Consider the following 21,865-nt stretch of genomic DNA (forward strand, 5'->3'; position numbering starts at 1 on the left):
TCCACAGGGAATTACGGCATTTTGCACTTGCACCAATGGGAAAATACATTCCCCCATACATGTGCCAACAGAATGTTACCGAACTTTAGGATTTTTGTCACTCTGATAGATGACAGATGATACCTTAGTTTAATTTGTATTTCCTTATAATGGAGACTAAGCTCTTTATCAGAGTGTAAGGGACACTTGGTATTTTTCTGTGAACTGTCTGTTCACATCATGGTCCATTTTTCTATTGAGTTGTCGGTCTTTTTAAAGATTTTATTTATTTTTAGAGAGAGGGGAAGAGAGGGGAAAAGAGGGGGAGAGAAACATTGAGAGAGAAACATCGACCAGTTACCTCTCACACACCTCAACTGGGGACCAAACCCAAAACCCAGGCATGTGCCCTGACTGGGAATCGAACTGGAGACCTTTTGTTTTGCAGAAAGACGCCCACTGGACGGAATCACACTGCTCAGTGCGGTCTTTTTATTTTGAATATCTAAGACTTCTTATATAATTGGGAGATTAGAATGGGCTTGATTTTCTCAACACATTATGGAACAATAGCTTTAAAAGTCTTAAAAATGTCATTCATGACACCTTCTACTCCTTGGGAACAGAAATCTAATCCCAACTGGGAGAATTTTATTTACTTTTCTGACTTAAAAGTACTCTCCGTTCATTCCAGAAATACTGGAAGAAATGGAAAACCACCAATTCACACTTCCTTATGTTCTTTCTAAGAGTGTACCTATAAAAAGGGACCATCTGCCCCTGTCCCAACACCGTGTCCCAGAGGTGGCTGTCAGCAACTGTCAAAGGTTTGTGCGTGTCCCCCTAGTGCTCACCCTCCCCCCTCACTTAAGCCATGCTTAACATTTATGTGGTGGAATATGTCTCATTTCAGCAATATCCTTTCCACCGCTGCCTTTCCACAGAGCAAAGAAACAGACATTTGGTCCCGTTAGGGGTTGTGATCGATGCAAACCTGGTGCCCATGTGGGCTCAGCGTCTTTTTAAGAACAGGGCCTTCTGAGCAGGCCGGGGAAGAGATTTCTGCTTATCCTACTGGGTAAAGCGCCACCATCTCAAAATATGTGATGAGAGGGTCCTGCTGTACCCTCTTTGGCCCTTCCGACTTCAGCTGTGGGTTACAAGTATTTTCCCTTCAGTTGGTCACACATCCACAGGAACAACAAAAAAACACTTGACCATGTTGGTGATTTTGTTAGAATTTGTATTTGGAAATAAAAATTCATGATAACAAATATTTACAAAATCATCACGTTACATGCTTCATTTACTTAGAAAAAGTTACCGACAGTATAAAAAGATAGCTGTCATTTAGAAATGGAAGTGTCTTTCTCCGCGCAGAAGAAAGCCCTCGAGTAATGACAGGATGAGCTCGAGGACACGTGACGCGGGGGGGGGGCTCTTCAGCTCCCTGGGTGAGGGCGGAGGCTCGGAGCCCGGCCTCCGGGGCTGGGGGCTGGCCTGCAGTTTCCCCGAGCACCAAAGAGGGGAAGACTGGATGGTTTCTACAGCCCTGTGTTAACGGTCCTTTCATTTCAGAGAACAGTATGTAATTATAACAGTATCATTTTCCTTTGCCTGTAAACTCCAGCAGAATATAACACGCTCAAAAATGTTACCACGCAGGGTACTATGGATATTAGTGTGACTCTCGCCATCTTTGGGAATCTGCCATTTCGTAAGTCACCGATTTGGTTCAGTTTCCTGCCTGGTGGACGTTCTCCACGCAGACCAGTACATGGGGAGAAACTGGCCGTCTTTTCCCTGAAGCTGTGGTCTACAGTCCACCTTCATCACACAGGCTGTGCCGTGTCTCCGCCAGGCCCAAACCGCCCCCGATTCACAGAGTGCCCAGCCGATCGATTTGTGAGTTCTCCCTCACATTTTCCTGTTTATCACATAAGCTGTATTTTAGCATGTCCTGATAGAATCTCTTCAATTCATGATGCTATCAGTTTGAGAAACAGTTTGAGGTGTTCACCTCACAGCTCTTCAGAGTGCACAGGGACGAACACAGGACACACGAGCTGCCCAGGAGCACGTGACAGTTCTGACCGCATGTCCCTCGAGTAATGACGCATGCAGCTCACAACTGTCTACTCAGATTGCTCACACTTTCAAGTAAATAGTTTTCGGTATTAGACAGGATTTTGTTACGACAGATACATGCTCCAGACCAACATTACAGAACCATACGCTCCGATAAATAATCTAAAAACATAGCTAATATCTCTCCAAATACCAATTCTAAAATCAGAGTCTTCACAGCATGCACACGACTCCTGAAATTCTAGACACGTGATCCCATTGGCACACATTAGCCCATCAGCACCCGTACATGGGGACAAAAACTAGAACGCACACTTTTACAGGAGAGCGTAGCAACACCACTGAAGTCCATCACTCAATGCTTCACTCTCACCATAATTACTTGAAACTACATGACAAGGCATCACTAAAACTTGTCAATGCTGACAGCTGTTAATTTACAATCATTTCTTTCATAATTGTGCCACTACCATTTATTTATTCCTAATCCAACTCAATCTCAACTACCTGATTCTGAGTTTGAGGTAACTTCACAGTAGCTCTATTGCTGTGAAGGTGGCATGTTGCAAAGTACAAACTGTTACAAAGTACAAAGTTTAAAGTACCAGACTGGATTTAAATGATAGGAAAATACAGTATCAGTTACACCATTTCCCTCACTCGGCATACAAACTTACAAAAAACAAACATTTCTTTAGTGATAAAAATACAGCTCTTTTGTGAGCATAGAAACAATGCACGGAATCTGTTTCTTTGCATGAAAATTCGGGTCAAAGGAAAAGGACTCAAATTCGATCGCTACCTTTCGGTTAACCCGAGTAAGAATGTGCATGAGCTCGAGCTTGTTTGCGTACTGTTTCAGCATAGTGCAGAGTGACTGGATGAACCAGGACCCATCCTTCGCATTTCTCCAGGAATAGTAACCTACAAGGCAAAATACACCCAAAATACCATGAGTATCTGATTATAAATTACTACATCACCATAAAGCTGAAACAAGCATAAACTCCCATAGGTGTTATTAGCCATGAAAAGAAAAAAATAAACGACACCTTCGGTTTCAGGGAAATGATGCAGAAGAGGAAAAAACCCTAACCAAAAACGTGTGTTGTGCAGACACCGCCGCTGTCCACAAGGAAAGAAAGAGCTGCGGACAAACTTTGCCACGGAATGACTGAGAGCTCCACTTCCTGGGCGTCCCTCCCAAAGGGGAAGAACAGGCAGATGCGCAGGCGCAGAAGCAAGAGGGTCACTGTAAGTAGCATAGCGTTCCATCAGATTACTGATTCATCCACGACATCGATTGCCAGGGATGGCCGCACACTGGAGCGTCCCACATCTGTGCAAGGCGCCCCGATAAAGTGTAACAAGCACAGCACAGAGCAGAAGAGTCCGCAATGGGAAAAGAGTGCACTCACTGTACCTCTTCCCATCACCTCACTTCTGCCTCTCACATACTACTCGTGTTCACCTTTTGTATTTTCCACACTCCAAAGAGTTGCTGGAAAACATGCTTCTTCCCTATTCCAAGCAGTGGGTGAGCTCTCAGTTGGCCTATGTTACAATTAGTACCCTATCTGACGTTAAGTTCACGAATGACACTGTGTAAGCTATTTCCTTTTATATGCATATTTTGTAGCCAAACTTGGCTAGAAACCACTTTTTCAGACCACTCTGCAGTTAATGTACCCTAAAACACAGACAAGTTAGCTATTTTTTATGGATATCAAAATCTTTTTTTTTTTTTTTAAAGGCCTATTTATTTTTAGAGTGTGAGGGAGGGAGCAAGGGAGGGAGAGAAACATCAATTCATCAGTTGCCTCTCATGCGCCCCCAGCTGGGGAAGTGAACCCACCACCCAGGCATGTGTCTTGCCCGGGAATCACACCAGCGACCTTTTGGTTTGTGGGCCAACGCTGAACCCACTGAGCCAGACCAGCCAGGGCTGGATGTCAAAATCTTGGCAGTCTTTGGAACTGCCTCTATATTGCTTCAAATCTGCTCAGAACACCCACGACTTGCAGCGTTCTTACCGGGCGCCGTAGAATACGCATACAGGAAGTCTGCCTCCACTGGAATTTTCTGACACGTCATGTCATCATCGACGCCGCTGTCAGTCTCGATGCCGCAGTCCAGCTCTGTGCCTCGGCAGGCCTGGCGGGTGCAGAGGGAGCGCTTATTTCTGAAACGTGTGTACGCACGTAGCTAATTTCTGAGGAGTGCAAACGCTATATAAAGGTTGATGTCAATTATGTAGAATCTCTTGGACGTAAGTCTAAAATTAAAATTTATTCTCTATCTCCTAGTGGTAGTTAAATAAAAAAGTGACAATAGTTCGGTAGTCCAGAGAAAATATCCTTTGGAGTGAATTAGTCCCAATACACCCTTACTGCCCAAGCCGCTCAATTATGTACTACCTGAATAATGAAAAGTTTGGGTTTTCCAGTGAGACTTCTACAGCAATCCCCTCTGAAAAACCGTGTTAAGTCTCTCAGCTCAACAGCTCCGTTTGTTCCAAAAATGACTCCTTCCTCCCCGTGGCTTAAAAGCACGCAGACAAAACTGCTCCTTTTGCTATGGTCTTCTTCAGAAACTGCAAAACATTTACAAATTAAAAACCAAAAAAATCCAACACAACTTTATTCACCAGTCTCACAGATAACATTATATGGGAAAAAGATGAACAATATATCTCTACTACGGGCATATATTATTTTTATACGGTTTTCCCAACTAAGAACTAAGGGATCATTTAAAAGTCAATGTGGGGCAGAGCAACATTCCTCAAACATTTTAGAGAGTTGGGATGAATAATTTCATCTTACTTATCAAAGAAGTAGAGGGTAGGATTGTGTACAGTGTACTTCTATAATTCTTACACTTCACTACTGTATGTATGATTATAGGTAGATCTTGGACCATAAAATTGTCCTTGGATAAAACCGGGCAATGAAAGTCATTCTTCCAATTTTTTCTCACCATTGCGCATCAATTCCACCATTTCCTCGTGTGTAAGATCATTTTTGTTCCTGACCTCGTATTTCAAGTTCATGAACGTTTCCCTGAGGTTTGCTGCATCTACATCTGTACCAGACCGACATGCCATTCCTTAAAACAGAAAGAGTTACTATTAATTGTTGTTTTTTAAAAAGAGTAACGGTTCTGAAATGAACTACTGAGTGATTCACACAAACCACAATAAATTTCAAGTTCAATTATTCTTATCATAGACGGTCTTCCTAATTTCTTAGCAGATTAGACATTTCATAATGTGAGCTACATCAGTTTATCACCGTGTAAGCAAGCCAACGTGTTATCGCCACAAAGATATCTTTCACGGCTGCTTGGTGAAAAACAGAAACAACTTAAATGCTTAAAGAGTGGTTTGGTTATAATATAATTATAATAAGTTATAATGCATTCATGTAATGGAATACAGTGTTGCCATTAAAATTCTGTAGATGAAATTTTGCCATGGGAAATAGTCATTTTTTTTAAAAGACTGGAAAACGATAGGATCCTACTTTTGTTTAAGAAAAAATAATATATATCTAACAATACACACATCTCACATGCTCAGAGGAACTGTATTTCTTTCACTTTTAAGTCCTCACAATTTTAAGACACATCGCTATTTCACAATGTCTTTCCAGGAAACACACACACACCCCACTACCAAGTAACACTGCTCCTCAGCATTCTGCTCCGGGAATCTCCCTTCACCCTTCCCACGACCGCGACACAGCTATGACTGGCTCCGTCTGTACAGATGCGGGACACGGAGCCCGGAGTTCAGGAGCTTTTCGGAAGTAACAAAGCTAATGTCAGACCGCAACCCAGGGGTCCTGGGCTTCCATCACTCCTTTGTGGCACCTTCCCATAAATGTACACTTTGACTGTGCCAGGCACTCAGATTTGGAACACACAGTACATTAGTAAATTTAAGATCCCTAAGTAGAAAAAAAAAGTCTCACCCCAACTATTGTGGCTCAGTGGATTGAGTGTGGGCTGCGAACCAAAGGGTCGCCGGTTGGATTCCCAGTCAGGGCACATGCCTGGGTTGCAGGCCAGGTCCCCAGTAGGGGGAATGAGAGAGGCAACCACCCATTGATGTTTCTCTCCCTCCCAGTCTCCCTCCTTCCCCCTCTCTAAAAATAAATAAAATCTGAAAAAAAAAGAATGCCTGTATTTCCAAAATATTATTTCTGAGTAGTGTGAGTATGAGTGATTTTAACTTTTTTCTTCAGCTAATCTGTAATGTCTGAAATTTCTATTATGGGTACACATTCTCTTTATACAGTTCCCCAAGGTTCTACTACTGGAAAGGCTGTGGACGGGGAGCTGTGTCACAGGTGACTGAGTTCTGGCCCTGGCCTGCGGGCACTCAGCAGCAGGTAGAGAGCACGAGGCCGCCCCAGATGGCTGTGAAAACCTGCCCTGCGAGTCTGGAAGCAGAGGGAAGAGCGGCTCCCTCTGGGGCTGCAGTCGCACTGCTGGTCTCAGGGTGCTTTAGCAGAAGAGTGAATGGCAGCTGTTGGCTTAAAGCACAGCTTCAGCAGCGGGAAGTTCAGCAGGAAGAGGGAGTCCTAACCAGCAGTGTGTGGCGGACCATCCAATGGCTGACGGTGGCCTCTGAGTTTACAAACAACACAGGCAATCAAAACGGCGCCACTCGGACTTGGACGTCCACGTCCAAGTTCACTCCTGCAGCTAATCTAACACCGAGTCCTGCTCCTCTTTCCAGGGTGACCTTGCTCCCTCCATCTCCACCACCATGCTGTCCTCCTAAGTCTGCACCTGCTGCTTCTAGTTTCTTTAAAAATTAATTCTAATATGATTAATATGCCAATTCAAGAGTTATCAGAGCGTCAATTGGAAGGTTAAGAAAAGGAAAAATAGCCAAAATGTTCATTCTTATGGTTAATCATGCAAATTAAGTGAATGGTATGTTTGAGGGTGTGGAATATTTCATAATCATTAAAATGACAGATATGAAAATTATATGGCAGCACAAAAATGCTTATATTACATGAAGTGGAACAAGCAGGATACAGTGTTGTTTGCCTATTATGAATAAAATTAATCTGAAAGAAACCGTCAAGGAAAAAACATCAAGCAATCAATACATCAGGATGTTAATTAGCTTTTTAATATCATGGGGGATTTTTTCCCATTCTCTAAACAAGTGCCAAAAGGTATTATTGGATTCCGACTGTACACCATAGAGAGACCGAGAAGGGGACGGGGATCATGCGGTGTCGACCCTGAGGCCGGTGTTGCCTCCGCTAAATTGCCTGCGGGACACTGTGCAGGGAGTTTAACCTTTCAGCCTCTAAGAGTGGTTACTTTTCAGGGCTGTTGGAAAGGTTCGGTGAGGCACCTTGAAGCAAAGGTTGCAGAGAAGTCAGGGCAGAGAGGCCCCCCACCATGCAGTCGGGGGCTGGCTGTGGGAAGAGGAGATTGTACTGGAGAACCTGCAGGTTCTGCCCCGTCTCCTCCTCCACGGCTCTTCTGTGTCAGGGTTTAACAGCAACACTGTTTTTTCATATTATAGCAACTACCAATGGTACAAACACTTGGAGACTTAGAAATTATGTTATGATACATACCAGTATTTTTATGAAAGTTCTTATTATTGATTATTATGCACACGCCCATTTCGGGATAATCCATCTTGTAACTACAGTCCAGGGATATTCCAGAGTCCATCGATTTACTGCCATGGATGAGCCTTCTGTTAGGAAATCAAACAGCAGTTTACAAAGACAGGAATGACCGATGCTGCTGTGCTTGTGAATGCAGCTCTGCAGCAAGTCAGAACAGCGGGCACTTGCCAGACCCACTTCACAGGAGGGGAGAGGACCACCATGCACCGTGCGGCGGCCCTGCAGATGGCGTCAGGGCCAAGGCCGAGAGCACATGCTGGCCTCCCAAGTGCAGGCTTCTACTCCCCGTCCTTCACGTTTTCCTCTAAACTGTATTAAAATGTCATCACCCACGTTTCATACTTTAAAAATCCCTCGTAACTTTGTGAAATATTTTATCTTTCAAGGTAAGAGTAAGATCTTAAAAATTACCCTGAAATGATAGGAAACCAAGAAAAGGCAAATATGTATCAGAGCACAAGATTTAACACAATTCCTAAATTGTTCCTGAAAACCTACGAGCAGAACAAATTAATAGCTTATTAGTACACTGAATCAGTATTGTAAATCATTGAAAAACCTGATCCCAAGTTCACTTGTCCAAAAACCTGTTATCTAGACCAAAGTCAGTAAATGTTTCCTCAAAAGGGCCAAATACTGAGTATTTTGGGCTTGCAGGGCACACTGCCTGTGGCAGCTACTCCATCCTGCAGGTGAAAGTAGCCCGGGGCAATATTTAAATGAATCTATGGGGCCAGGTCCTGAGAAAACCGGACCAAAGTAGGGTGCAGCCTGACCCCGGACCTAGACCAACAATCAGGCAGTGACAGGTCTGCTCGCAGACAAGCATCGCTGTGTGCAGTCCCTGTGCCCCTGTACTTTGTCCGAGAGCGTTTCACACGATGCGCAATTCTCCAACAGTTGTTGGAAAAAGATTAGAACAGTTCATTGTGAATTACAGACGTCAATGTCAGGAACAAACTATTACATTTAACAATAGGTGGCGATGCCCACACTTCGCAGATAAGGAAATTAAGACTCTGAAAGCTGGGTGACTCGTGGAAGGCCATCCAGATAATGGATCGGAGAGCCGCAGTTCCCCAGCCCCTCTGGCTGCCTCCTTGGGGGGCAGGTGCTCCTCCACAGAGCTCGGCTGGGAGGGGCCGTGCCTGCTAAAGAGCAGAGGTTCCACAAGCCTAGGAACATGATACCTTCTCACAGCATCACAACAGACCGGCATCTATTTTGGGCTCCCACGCAATTTGATATTAAATTATGTTCTGTAGGATATGAAAGGTAAGAAAATGTGTAAGTCACTTTAAGTGGGAGCCACTTAAAAAATAAAAGCCCTCTAAAATGAGACTGTATTTCAAAGTCTAATTTCTAGGCAAACCCCTTTGCTAAGCAATCATAGCTAAATTCTTATTGGCAACCTGTTAACAGTACTGCTGTTGTTTAGTAGAGGAATCAGTCTGTGAGTCCCGGGATGGTCAGGAATAATAATGCTAGGTTTCAGGAAAAAAGTTTTACAATTAAAAGTATCATCAGAGACCCCGAATGGATAATAACATATAATTTGAGACTGTTTGAGATTTATCTTTTTCCTTTCTCTAGCTGCTGGTTACTGGAAGCATTCACGCACAGGTTATTCCAAACAGAAAGAATGAGAAAGCAAACTGTAAAAGAAAATCTATAACCAGGCAATTCTTCCCCAGACCGAGAACTGCCACTTCATTTCAATCTTAAAACTCGTGAACAGGGGCCAATACAACTCCCCCAAACATACAACCTCCTGGCCTGCAGGGAAATTTGGGCCGGCACAGGAGCTGCCCCTTCTGCGAGGTCCCCATGCCTCCAGGATGGGGTTTCCGAGTTTGGGGAGCTTGGGCCAGGCACTGGACGTGTGGTCTTTCCCTGAATCTTACCCACAGTTCCGTGGAACCTTTATTTTAAAGGTGAGATTCAGAGGAAATAGGTTAACATGTGCACAGCCACACAGCCATTCAGGTAGGAAGCACTCACTCCTTCTGCTTCCCCACCCCTGCAACCGTGCTGCATCGCAACCGTCTCCTCGGCTTATACAAGGAGTCCCTTTATCACATACTCACGTTTCTGAATTTTTAACGGACTTTGAATCCACTGAGTTTTCAGCGTTCTCCATGGGAACTTTTATATACTAGAGTATAAAGAAAACAGAAGTCAGTCAAAATCAGTTGCTATAAGATCACTGCTCTATATTAATTATTCCAGAGATGATCTCTCCAAACTGATACACAATGTGGACATTTTCACATGAGGCTGCCGCTCCCCCCACCCCCTTCACCCGTGCTGTTAAAGGTTTCTGCAAATCACACCCAAGAATAAACCTTTGTAAAGGTAAGTGTAGTGCAGCCCATCTCTCTCTCAATCTCTTTCTCTCTTAACTAAGAATCATTACAGATGGATAATGAGGCGGATCCTGGCCAGCAGGATCCGGTGTTGTGGCTGCAATATACAAATACACACGGACTACAGAAATCCTGTGGAGGAAAAGGGACGGCATGGCCACTCTCTAAGTGAGAGAGGGCGAGAGGGCTAGAGAGAGCCCAAGAGAGAGAGCCGACCCCCACCTGGACAGGCTTTTATTGCTTTTCTGGGCACATTACATTGAGGATGGTCCTCATTTACTATGCACAGGTTCACCACAGGTGATTACCTTTTACAGACAACAAAGGACAGAACACTGCTAATTACTTCAAAGAGAAGGATGCTACAGCTCAAGGGGGAAACTGCTCATTGGGTGGTTTAGCACAGACTTTAGGAAGTTAAAGATACTCAGTAAACATTTGCTGCCTCAGGGTGAGGGAGTTTTAGCAAGAGCAAGTCTCCTAGCAGTCTGGGTACAATGCAGGCCTGATTTCCCATGGGAGAACCTATCCATGGATGTGGGTCCTGCCCACCAACCTTGCTCCCCACTGGCTTTTCCGAGTGGGGGCTAGGCCACATTTCCCACGCGTGGAACAGTTCCCCACAGGATAATAAAACGTTAGGGACTATGAAGAAAATAAAAGAGGGTAAAGTAAGACTGGGGTGTGAGCTACTTCAGCTACGGTGGCTGGGGAAGCCATCGGAGGTGACATTTACAATGAGATCTGAACGACATGAAGGCTGCCAACAGCGACTCTCCTTGCTGGGGGAAGGACAAGCCAGTACACCTGAAAGAGTCTGGTGTATTCAGGATGAAGAAGGACCAGTTCAGCTCGTGCGTGTGAAGGATGGAAGGCGAGAAAGGAAATGAAGTAGGAACGGCAAGGTCACACGGGGCCTTAGGGAACAACAGGAGCTTCTATTCTATACTAATTGCAACAAGAAGCCTTGGAACGTTTAAAGCAGAGGCGAGACCACATGCTGAAAAAGCGTCACTCTGGCTGCTGAGTGGAGAAGAATCGAGTGTGAAAGGCCGGAGCAGAAGTACACAGACCAGTGTGAAAGGCCGGAGCAGAAGTACACAGACCAGTGTGAAAGGCCGGAGCAGAAGCACACAGACCAATGAAAAGCCTCTGGCAAGTGATGATGGCAGTCTGAACTGGAGCTGAACAGCGGACACAGGTGGTTAAGAGGCTGGAACTCAGGGAGAGGTGGGGCTGCGGAAATACGGGGGCACTCTGGTACTTTTGGGGTTACTACAGGAAGCAGGGCCAGTAAGAGACTAAGGAGAGGCCTAAGGGGGGCGGGGCAGGTGAATGTGGTCCACAGAGCAGGCAGAAGTCTTTCAGGAGTGCTTGCTGTTTCCAATCTTGCTAAGAGATTGCCCGACGTTCAGAACAGGACAGAAGACCATTGGTTTAAGGCCGTGACATAGTGCAGCCTATCAGGGAAAACTGTCCAAGACTTGGAAACGGGCAAAAGAAATTACGAGATATAATTTCTGTGCGGTGCTGGGCATTGTCTATACTCTACAGGACTCTCAGGGATTATCGGATTTTATAGGGTGTCCCATCTTTACTCAGAGATGAAATAGACAGTTTTGTTTCTGTAAGGTGGCTGAAATTAAAAAAATGAACACCATGAATTCTTTCAGAACAGGATTTAAAACAGTGTCTTATTATTTATAAGAATTTCTCAGGAACAAATACTATAATGTATTTTGTTCCTTCATTATTAGTATCTGAATAATACCCATTGCAACAGTAGCATTAAAGAATTACATAACGGTAAATAAAATCCTCATTGCATCAGACACGTGCACATTGAGTCTGTAATTGTCACCATCTGCCTTTCCCACGTGAAAGCACCGACTTCATGACTTCACGCTCTTGGGAGCAGAGCCTCGCCCCCTGCAGAGTGAGTGTCAGACTCAGCACTACCTCAGGCCCATTAGCTAATGCCAGGCTGCACAGAAGTGTTTCTGGGGATGGTGAGCTCATCTTAGAAGGATAAAAAATTATCCCCCAGGGGAAAATGATGACAGAATTTAAGTTCTTAGAGCATTTTCATTTGGCAAAACATAAATAGGAAAATACATAATAGGGGTTCTAAAAATACATCCCGGCAAAGCAGTGACTTAACGCTATTTGTGTTTTACTGTTGTATGTAACGATCCCCATCGATCAGGATGCTGATGATAATACACACAATTTCTAAACACGCATTAGGTCCCAGGGAGGTTCTAAGTATACAGTTGAAATGAGACATCAATCGGAACTTGGGTCTTAGAATCTTCTCTAGTTCCTAGATCCCTTTAACACTTAGCCCTGAAGCTACAACAGTCAGAACTTCAAAAATTAATGCAATAATAAGTAAAGCAGAATAAATCATCTATGGACTTAAGGCAGAAGAATAAAAATTAATTTCTAAAACTGAAATTTCAAAATGAAGTTATAAAGTATTAAAATTTTGGTAAAAAAAAAATAACCCCTGGTATTGAAAATGAATAGTTTGAAAGTGTGAGAATGGTAGAGATTTCAAAATGAGATACTGCATTTTTCAGACTACAAGACGCACTATTTTCCCCAAATTTGGGAGGAAAAGAGGTGTGCGTCTTATAGTCCGAATGTAGCTTACCTGGCTCACTGGGGGGCAGGGGTGTGGCAGTGGAGCCGGGTCACAGCGGGCAGGAGCAGGACCACATTTTTTGCTTCAAAAATTTTTTTCCTATTTCCCTCTAAAACCTAGGTGCATCTTATGGTCTGGTGTGTCATATAGTCCAAAAAATACGGTATTGGTGCCATCAGTTTGAGAGCGATTCCTACCCAGTCAGCTGTCACCCAGCAGAGGCTGTTCTGGGTGCCTGGTCTCTGCCCTAATCCCAAAACGAGGAATAAGAACTAGCACCACTCATATCTGAATCACTTCCACCAATATGAGTATCTTAAAAAAAATGTATGTGATTCACCAAAACAGGTAAAAAAAAATCACAATGCCATGTGTGACTTGAGTGTTGGGTACCAAGTGTTATGTAATAACAGCTCTTTTTACTCTTGGCTTATGTGGGCAAAAGGTACTTTAATGAATTATTTATTTATGTGTTCCTGGTTAGTCCTCCCAACCACGCTGAGGCATGATGATCCCCACTTTACAGTCCAGTGGACTGAGGCTTCTTAGCGCAGGTAAGCGACTTTCCAGTGGCAGGATCTGTCCACCTGAGAGGGCAGACTCCCGCCCTTCTGCACAGATTAGTAATACACAGAAACGGGAACAGCATCGATAGTTTCAGAAAAGGAGACAAAACCCGTAATCTGGAAGCTCTGAGTAAGATGAGGCAAGGAGCCCTGGCTGGGCGGCTCAGCTGGTTACAGTGTGGGTCTGCACACCAAAGGGTTGTGGGTTCGATCTCCTGTCTGGGCACATACGGGAGGCAACTGACTGGTGTTTCTCTCTCACATCAGTGTTTCTCTCTTTCTATTTCTGTCTCCCTTCCACTCTAAAATCAATACATATATATATCCTTGGGTGAGGAAAAATGACTGCAGAAATAGTCTAAAGTAGGTTTACCCTAATCCATGAAGAAAATACAAGCGATGGTGTTTTTGATGCCTCTGGGTAAGTTTCTTCTAAAAGTAAAATGAATTTCTTTGGAACTTATAAGAAGCACTAAAACTGGCTATTGTCACTGGACCTGGTAAAGTTGATCTTTTAATATTTATTTTGTAATTCAGGTGAAAACACACTACTAGTAAATAGAATTAAATACAAGAAAATTAAGTCCTGTTGTTCCATAGAAACAAAAAACAAAAAGACAGACTGGAGTGCTGCCCACCATTCAAAGCCATAAGCCTGCCCCGGGTCTGCCTTCCCCTCACCTGAGGTCCTGAGATAGAATCTCTGAGAGGACAAAAGGGGAAGCGGGAAAGTCTCTGCAGACCTAAATCTTCTGTACGATATATGGATAGTGAAGGCTCTTGGATACCTTTTCTAAAAATCAGATAACCTATAAGGCCACCTCCCTCCCACCTAGAACCACTGAGACAGGTTCAGGTGGACAACCACCTGATTAAACAAATCCTGCCTGCTAGAGAAGGTTTGAAACCAAGAAAAGTTAGTGTCAGTAGTATTGATTCATTTGTCCGAGAATACTTTACCGAACACCGACTGTGTGCAGAGAACTGTAGTAAACCCCGACTGTGCCCAGTAATGACAGACAAAGATCCTGTCCCTCCGTGAGACTTACAGGAATGCTCCCTGGTCCCCATAAGTTCCTCAACACGGCAGAGGCCAGGGAGTGCTAAGTTTGTATCAGATAACATTATGTTATCTGTTATCTTACTCTACCTTAAATCAAAAGTGCTACTGGCAATTGGAGGGCAAGAACAAAATAGGAAGAGAAAATGACATTGCGTGGAAATTTATAAAGTGTTGCCACAGACATCCTAATTTGTCCTCAAACAACCTCATGAGGTAAGTATGTTACTTATGCCTACTTGATGGACCAGCTAGCTAGTGTAGCCCTTGGCACTTGACCTCAGGCCATCTGACTTCCCCTCTATTAACACTTATATCCATAAATGTTAATTTATGGATATTAACATTTATATCCATTAAATGTGTACAAAACAGTATCTAACAGTTTACAAATTCCTATATCTTTTTCCAGGCCTACAAACACCAGTGCTTCCCATCTTTGAGGCAGTGCTTAAAAAACTATCCAATACTAGACACCAGAACCAATTTAATGCCATTCATGAAAATAAAGACTGCTTTCTAGCATTAGAAGGGGGGTAAGGCAGTAGGAGATTGTGCTAAATTAGGTTTGAAAGCAAAAGGGCAAAGAAGTATTCTAAATGTCTATATCAGATAACAAGCCAGTCTTTTAAAATGGCAGGAGGCAAGGCCTTTTTTCAGGATATCGAAAGCAAATCTGATTTAATTAGGTACAGTGTTTCATCTCTTTTTTTTTACCGTGAACAGGTTTTATTGCCAAACTCCAATAAATTGTTCATTCATTAAGACACATTATATCTTTCAACAGCCTTCTTTTGCAAAAGAGCAAAGCAAAACCAAGGCTCATGCATCAGGCTGTGAGAGCAACGATTTAAGCTTTACGTTTCATTCTTAGAGATCAAGTACATACAACATTTTGCCTTGCACCTATTACTTACTATCTTGAACTCACATTGCTACAGCAACTCTGTATTTCACCTCTGACCATTCCATTCTAAACCACACATTTTAATTACAAGTTGCTAAGTAATCCTAAAACAGCTTTATTTTTTCCGGACAGGGCATACTTATTAAAAAGCATAATTTTGTTGTGTGGGCATTCATTTGTGCCAGGACCTGGGTATAGGGGAAAGACAATAAGGAGCAAGAAAACGAGATAAACAGTCCCTCATGGAATTTGTTGAAAGGCTAGCAGGGAAGACAGTATACAAGCAATTGCAAATGATATGACTTTTCCCCCTTAGGAAATGACACACACAAAAGCAACATATAATAGGAAAGCTCAGCTCTTAAGTGTTTAATGAGAACAGAAACTTATGTAAAAGTTCATCAAGCAAACGTGATGTGATGGAGGGAGAGTGGGAGTGCAAGAGCGTTTCAGGCACAGGACCGGTGGGAGAAGATCCCCATGGCTGTGCAGAAAGTGAAAAGATGCTATAAGAAAAGATAAGGCAGGGGAGGAGACCCTGGAGCCAACCTGTACTTGGCTTTGTCAACCACATTAAGGGACTGGGTTATCACGCAGGCAAAAGAAAACAGCTTTCTAGATTTTTATTTTGGAAAGATCTCTCAGCCTGTGCTATCCAGAATGGACTGATGAGGGGCTGAGGGACTGGAAGTATGGAGACCAATGAGGAGGCTGCTGTAGCCAAGTGAGAGCCTACACTGGCTTTAGCCAGTGATAGAGAGAAGTGAACAGCTCTAGTGGACATTTAGGAGGTCAAGGAGGCTAACTGGGGAAACAGCTGGGAGACAGTTGAGATGGTTTTTGGTTTACTGGTTTGGCCATCACAAGGAAAGAAGCAGCTGCCTGGAGAGCAAGACACACTGAAAAGAGAGTGACCGGGGTGAGAAAGGCACCCTTATCCAACGTGGCGTCGCGGGCGGGGCGGGGGTGGGGGGGTGTTTACAGCAGCTTCCAGACGACTTTGGCGTTGGATATATAGCCACTGGTATGAGCTGGAAGGACTCCCGAGGTTTGGGAAGGAACTGGAGTTTAAGGCTTCAAATTACTTCTCTGGAAAACTGAGTCACACAGTCATCGCAAGAAAATCTAAGCCTGAGTCAGTAGGTGGCAAAGACCAAACCCTCTTCCAATAATGGGAGGATCAGCCCCGAGGGCCAGCGCCCAAAGGACAGCACCACACCTGTCCCCTCCCTCCCGGCATCGTTTCTCGTGCCCGATCTTCCACTCCACCCTTCCCGATCCGAACCTCAGCCCGTGGTCCTGGCCACTCAACTTCCCAAGCATCCACCGCCCGCCGCTCCCGGGCCCGGCCTCCCGCGCCTTTCCCCACCCGGCTCCGCGACCCGGGTCCAGCCTCCCGCTAACCGGGCCTCGGCGCCTCCGCCTGGCCTTCCGCCCACCTCCCTACCCCTCACCCCCAGCCTGGAAGCTCCTGGCCCGACCTCTCGATCATAGGGCCGGCCTCCCGTACCCCAGGTACGGCATCTCCAGCCGGGTCTCTGCTGTCCGGCCTCCACATCCCCGAGCCGGCCTCCCGCCGGCCCGCCCGCCTGCCCGCCCCCCTCCCCGGCCGGGACTCTCGCTCCGCGGGCTTCAGTGCAAATCCTCGCTCCCCTCGTCGCGGCAGAAACAAAGGATCCACAGCCCGGACCGTGCCCATATCCTCCGTCACCCGGAGCAGCTGCTCGCGCGGGCAGGTCCCAGCTGCAGGCGCCCAGCTTGCAAACAGGGAGCGAGCGGGGCCAGAGCTGACGGCCCCGCGGCGAGAAGGGGCGAGGGCAGCACTCACCGCACAGCAGCCACACAGCAAGTACCGCCTCGCCCAGTTCAGCGACTCCAGCGTTTCTGCGGTCCCGCAGCCCGCGGCACCGCTCTCCCGCGCTGACCCCGCCCCTTCGGCGCCGCGCGCGCCGCGCCGCGCCGACACGTCACCGCGGGCCGGGCCCCGCCCACTACCGCCGCTTCTTCATTGGCCGGCGCGCTCCCGCCTTCCTGCCCGGACGCCCCGCCCCTGAGTCCCGGCTCCCGCCGGCTGCTGAGGATGCAGCGCCTTCCCCGCCCTCGGAGCGGACTTGAGGAGGTAAACCGAGGCGCGCTTACGGCCACTACGGGCCCCGGGGGTGGAGGGAAGGGAGTCGGGGCGGGCTCGACGCCCGGTCCCCACGCCGGCAGGAAGGGAGCGGGCTGCGACCCGCCCTGGTACTCTCTTCTCCCCCTCCGACTACCTAAATGCAGAGTCTGAACTGCGGGGTCGTGCACTCCTTCCCGACCCGCGCGAACCCTGAGCTGCGGTCGTCGAAGAATGTGCTATCTCAGTTGACCCTGAAGGCTGCATCCGATTGCAAGGGGCGCAGGGCATTCTGTCAAGTCGGGGCGGGCCCGCCGCCCTAGTGCCTGTGCCGGTGTAAATGGGGGCTGCGCTTTGCACATCAGTTCACGTCGATAGTTGTCTATGTGGCTGCCAGTTGTTGAGTGCTGCTTCTGGGCACTCACATTTTCACACATTTTCTGATTTTATCCTTCCAGCAACCCCTGGAGGTGGGAATTACAGCCCCTCCCCGGGCTTAAAAAGGATAAGGGGTTTGCTTTGCTGAAAGGAGAGTTCCCGGAGTTGAACTCGGATCGCAGGGATAAAAATTAGGCCTCTCTTAATCCACCCCCCACACACACTGGAGAGAGGACCGATGTTTGGCCGCAGTAAACCTGGCTCTAGGACCGACAGGCACCCCCAGCAGGGTCAGCCTGCCGTTGTTTTTAAGGAAGGCCCTGGGACCCCACTGTGCACCCAAACCCTTCCCGGGCTCACCTTTCCTACCCAGCGACGCCCCCGGTAGAGCAGCCGCAGGGGTTTTTCTGTTTTCCCTTTACACGCATTTACTTGGTCTATTGAAACTTTACATCAGACATGTGGCTGGAGGCACTGTTTTCTGAGTCAGTACATTCTTTTTTTTGGTGTGTAATTTGTATTGCATTTATTGGGGTGAATCTCACAGGTTTCAAGCGGTCATTTCTGGGTACTAGATCTGTTCTGCAGCGTGTGCCCACCACCTGAGGGCAGGCCGGCGTCTGTCACCCTGTGTTAGAAGTGTCTTTACACAGAGGGTCTCACAGGTGGCAGAATTTGATCGGCCCCTGAAGGGAAGACATTGGGAAAAGCAAGTGGGGCATGCCAGATGAGGGAAGCACAGGCCTGCGGGGCCTCCGGTGGCGGGGCCAGGGAGTGTCATTACCCTTTCCTTTGGTGAGAAGGCAGCACAGCCAGAAATGAACTGGGGAATTGGTTTAGGCCGAGATTCTGGAAAGAGTCTGCACTCTTGAGGTAAGCCAGACTGTGTACTGGGTGACACCGAGTCGTCACTGTCCCTGTCAGAAGTTATCAAATGCCTTTACGGGTGGCGAGAGCCTGCACATGGGAGATCCCCTGGGCACAGTGCAGAGCGGGCCCTGGAAAAGGACCGTCTGTCTTATCCCTTATTGCGGACTGTTAGGAACTTTAAATAGGTGTTACTTCTTTTCAAGCTTAGACAGGCAAAGTGAAGTGGGGGGAAACCCAAAATTCAGTCAATTAATTTTCTTTAATTTCTTAAGGTGTTCTTCATCTGGAAAGTATACTTATATAATAATATTTCTATAAACTACTTTTAATCACATACTTTATTATGAATAAGTTAGCAGTGGGAGCAACAGCGTAAATGTAGGCCAAGAGGCCATAAAAGAGCTTATATTAAAAAAAGCATTGCCAAATACCAGAACGTTCCCGAACACTAGAACTAGAACACATGTGTCAGGAAACATGAAATACTGATATACCTATTCTCAGGGCAGAGGGAAGAATTGAGTTGGGAATAAGAATTGGCTCGTGATTAGACAAAACAAACAAAACAAAAATAAAAATAAACAAAACTCCCCCCAAACGAAGAAACCAGGAGAGCTGGGCCAGGCAGAAGCATGGCAGAGGCAGCCTTCAGATCTGCCTTGAAGCCAGTGTCATGGGCCTGTGTCCCCTGGACCAGCTGTTCCCTGGTGCCAGGCCATCACATGTCATACCCGGGCAAGCCCAGGCATCAATCTCGGGGAACCAGAGCTGTTCAGCTTGTTCGTCTGAGTCATGCCCCCACCTCCCTCCCCACCGCCCCTTCTCCCACTGCGGTTACTCTATTTTACAGCAGGCTTGCCTTCTTTCTAGAAAGAGCACTTTTAGTTGTAAAATCCCTATCAAACATGGTCAATAAAAATTCCCGGTGCAGTGTTTAGAAATAAATAATAGAGCTCTTAAAGCCAGCTATTTCCAAATACAGCAAATATTTTTCTTTGGAACTTGGAAACTGTTACCAAAAACAGCAATAGCGCCTATGTGAAAAGGTTTTGCTGTACAGTTTATATAAAAGAAAGACAGAACCCTTTCCCCAGCAGGAATTAAAAGCATTTCTGAAATGGTTCTCCCAGAGATAGGGATGAAGAATACGATCGTCCAAAACCAGAATGCCAAATGCATTCCTGTTCTCCTCGGCCTTGGCTGTTGTCTGTCAGCCCTCTGGCTGGGCTAGACCAAGCCCCAGTTGTCTTCTCACCCTCTACCCAGCTGTTAGAATCTTCCAACTGCAAATAAGAGAGGGCTTAACATTTAGCGAGCTTCTCCTTCTACTGTGACTCCATGACTTTCAAGTATGAAACATTCTCATGGTCATACCAATATTTTTACAAAATCAAAAAAAAAAAAAACGCTTCCTGCTCTGTGTCATTGAGTGTGACCAGTCACGTGGCTAGGTACTAGAGCTGTAATTCACATCTGATTGCATTCTGTGTCTATTTTCTTCATGAAGTAATCAATGGGCTTTATTAAATGCTAACTTTCAGGGAAGAAAAGTCAGTTTCTCAATTAGGTTGGCTAAATGTGGAGGATTTTTACAGTGTTTGTGAAGCAGATTAAAGTGAATTGAATACTCAGAATTCACCAGTAAGGACCCATATCATTTTGTATTGAAAAATTAAAGTTTTATTAAAAATTGCCCCATCTCTTCAATCCAGCGAAATTGCATTCTTTTCCTAAGCATATCTGTTATATTTGTTTCTTGATTTATACTTTCTAATTTTCATGTGTATTAGCTGTAACTTTGAGAGAAGATTCTTTTTTAGGTCTGTTATGTTTGAAGTTAAATTTGAAATCCATGAATAATGTCTTTTTTTAGGAATAATGTCCTAACCACATCATGTTATTCCTACCCTCTCTTAATCTTTTAGGGTGATTCTATTTTTTTCTTCCAGGGAATATATCATTTGCAAGTGAGTTTGTGTTGTCGCCAAGCTTTCTGTTAAAATTCAAGAGAATATTTATCAGCTTGGGAAGTACAAGTGCTGGAAGGACATTGCCAAAGGTAAATAGAAATTTTACCCTCAAATGCTTTAGTATATATTATTATTTCACTTAAAAAAAAACAATATATTTGTTTTCTACATAGAAAAATTAGGACATAAATAAAAGTAATGAAGAGGGAAACTCTATCATTATGTATTTCTGTGTAAAATACATAAATGTATTTCTGTGTAAAAATCAGGCCAAACTTACTGGCTTAGGCTTTTGTTTTGTTTTGTTTTGTTTTTTTGCTCAGTTCTGTGGGTTGACTGGGCGGGGCTTTGGCAGGTCTCACCTGAACTCACCTGGGCTGACTCCTGCATGATGGACTTTGATGGTTGCAGAATCCAAAATGGCTTAACTCGCGTAACTGATAATCGGCGCTGCCTGTTAGCTGGGGTGCCTCTTATCCTCTATGAGGCTAGAGTTGTAGCACCCCAGTCTCAAGGGAGGACTCCAAGATGGCCCTGAGCAAGGCAAAAACACTTATTAAACCTCTGCTTCACATTTGTTGATGTGACGTGGCCAAGCCCAGAGTCAGTATGGGAATGGGCTGAGATGGCATTTCTTGATGGGAGGAATGGCAAAGAATCTGTGGTCATTTTGATCTACAATGGAAACCCCCTCGCCGCCCCCACCCCATGCTGCCTTATAAAAGCCTTCCCTTTTTCCACTGTAAATAAACCATGATCCCAAATTGGAAAAGGATTGCCTGGCCTCCTTACCTTGGCATGGCTGACATGAAAGCATTGTATGCAAACAAAAACATTAATGAACAAGAGTTAAAATAAGTCATTCACATGGACTTATCACCAAATACAGTCATTAAATTAACAGACGTAAGTAAAGACTTAGTTATTCTTTTTTAAAGTCATACTTATGATTACTGTCCACATTCCCAAGCACGACAAGCCAGTATTTTAATTCCCATTCGCACACTGAGTTATCCTCCCAGCTCCCAGTTGTGCTGAGAGGTGAGAGCCAACAGGAATGGAGGGCGGGAGCCTAGACGCGAACTCTGCCCGGACAAATAACAGCACAGGGTGATGGCCAAGGCTGTAAGCAGCACCAGCTGGGGAAGGTAGCACTTGATGCAGTAAAATGCTTATAATAAAAGCCACAATGATATAAAAACACATCTACATGAGGCTTTGTAATGCACAAAACATTTTCGTGTGTCTTATATTTGTCCTC

The 21,865-nt window shown here is 45.3% G+C and overlaps 2 protein-coding genes across 5 annotated transcripts in view; one reads left to right on the plus strand and one right to left on the minus strand.

The window, feature by feature from the left end:
- Window positions 1–1,205: 1,205 nt before the first annotated feature.
- Window positions 1,206–17,212, minus strand: CASP3 (caspase 3). 2 transcript variants are annotated; one of them, XM_024562748.3, is made up of 7 exons: window positions 17,108–17,212; window positions 9,821–9,888; window positions 7,677–7,798; window positions 5,047–5,175; window positions 4,485–4,660; window positions 4,101–4,221; window positions 1,206–2,991 (listed from the first exon to the last, which is right to left on the minus strand). In XM_024562748.3, the coding sequence occupies exons 2-7, from the start codon at window positions 9,871–9,873 to the stop codon at window positions 2,762–2,764; spliced, it is 831 nt and encodes a 276-aa protein (XP_024418516.1). In that variant the 5' UTR covers window positions 9,874–9,888; window positions 17,108–17,212; the 3' UTR covers window positions 1,206–2,761. The 2 variants fall into 2 exon arrangements, with proteins under 2 accessions (XP_024418516.1, XP_024418514.1); XM_024562746.3 differs by having other exon boundaries at window positions 7,677–7,801.
- A 116-nt stretch (window positions 17,213–17,328) lies between these two features.
- Window positions 17,329–21,865, plus strand: part of PRIMPOL (primase and DNA directed polymerase) — a 37,626-nt gene continuing 33,089 nt past the window's right edge. For 2 of the 3 annotated variants that reach the window (XM_053916390.2, XM_045197237.3), the window contains exons 1-2: window positions 17,338–17,398; window positions 20,584–20,659. The gene's annotated coding sequence lies outside the window, so the exon portion shown is untranslated. Of the gene's footprint in view, window positions 17,399–20,583; window positions 20,694–21,865 lie in introns of all 3 variants that reach the window. The other variant, XM_071220171.1, reaches the window with a different exon arrangement.

The sequence above is a fragment of the Desmodus rotundus genome, chromosome 13 (assembly GCF_022682495.2).
Source record: "Desmodus rotundus isolate HL8 chromosome 13, HLdesRot8A.1, whole genome shotgun sequence".
Taxonomy (NCBI): domain Eukaryota; kingdom Metazoa; phylum Chordata; class Mammalia; order Chiroptera; family Phyllostomidae; genus Desmodus; species Desmodus rotundus.

Bases quoted from the DNA above. Each gene is read 5' to 3' on its own strand.
- CASP3 (XM_024562746.3), bottom strand. From the start codon at position 9,873: ATGGAGAACGCTGAAAACTCAGTGGATTCAAAGTCCGTTAAAAATTCA. The intron at 7,802-9,820 runs GTGAGTATGTGA...ATTTCCTAACAG, and splicing joins TCCGTTAAAAATTCAGAAAC to AAGGCTCATCCATGGCAGTA. The intron at 2,992-4,100 runs GTAAGAACGCTG...TTTGCCTTGTAG, and splicing joins TGCGTATTCTACGGCGCCCG to GTTACTATTCCTGGAGAAAT.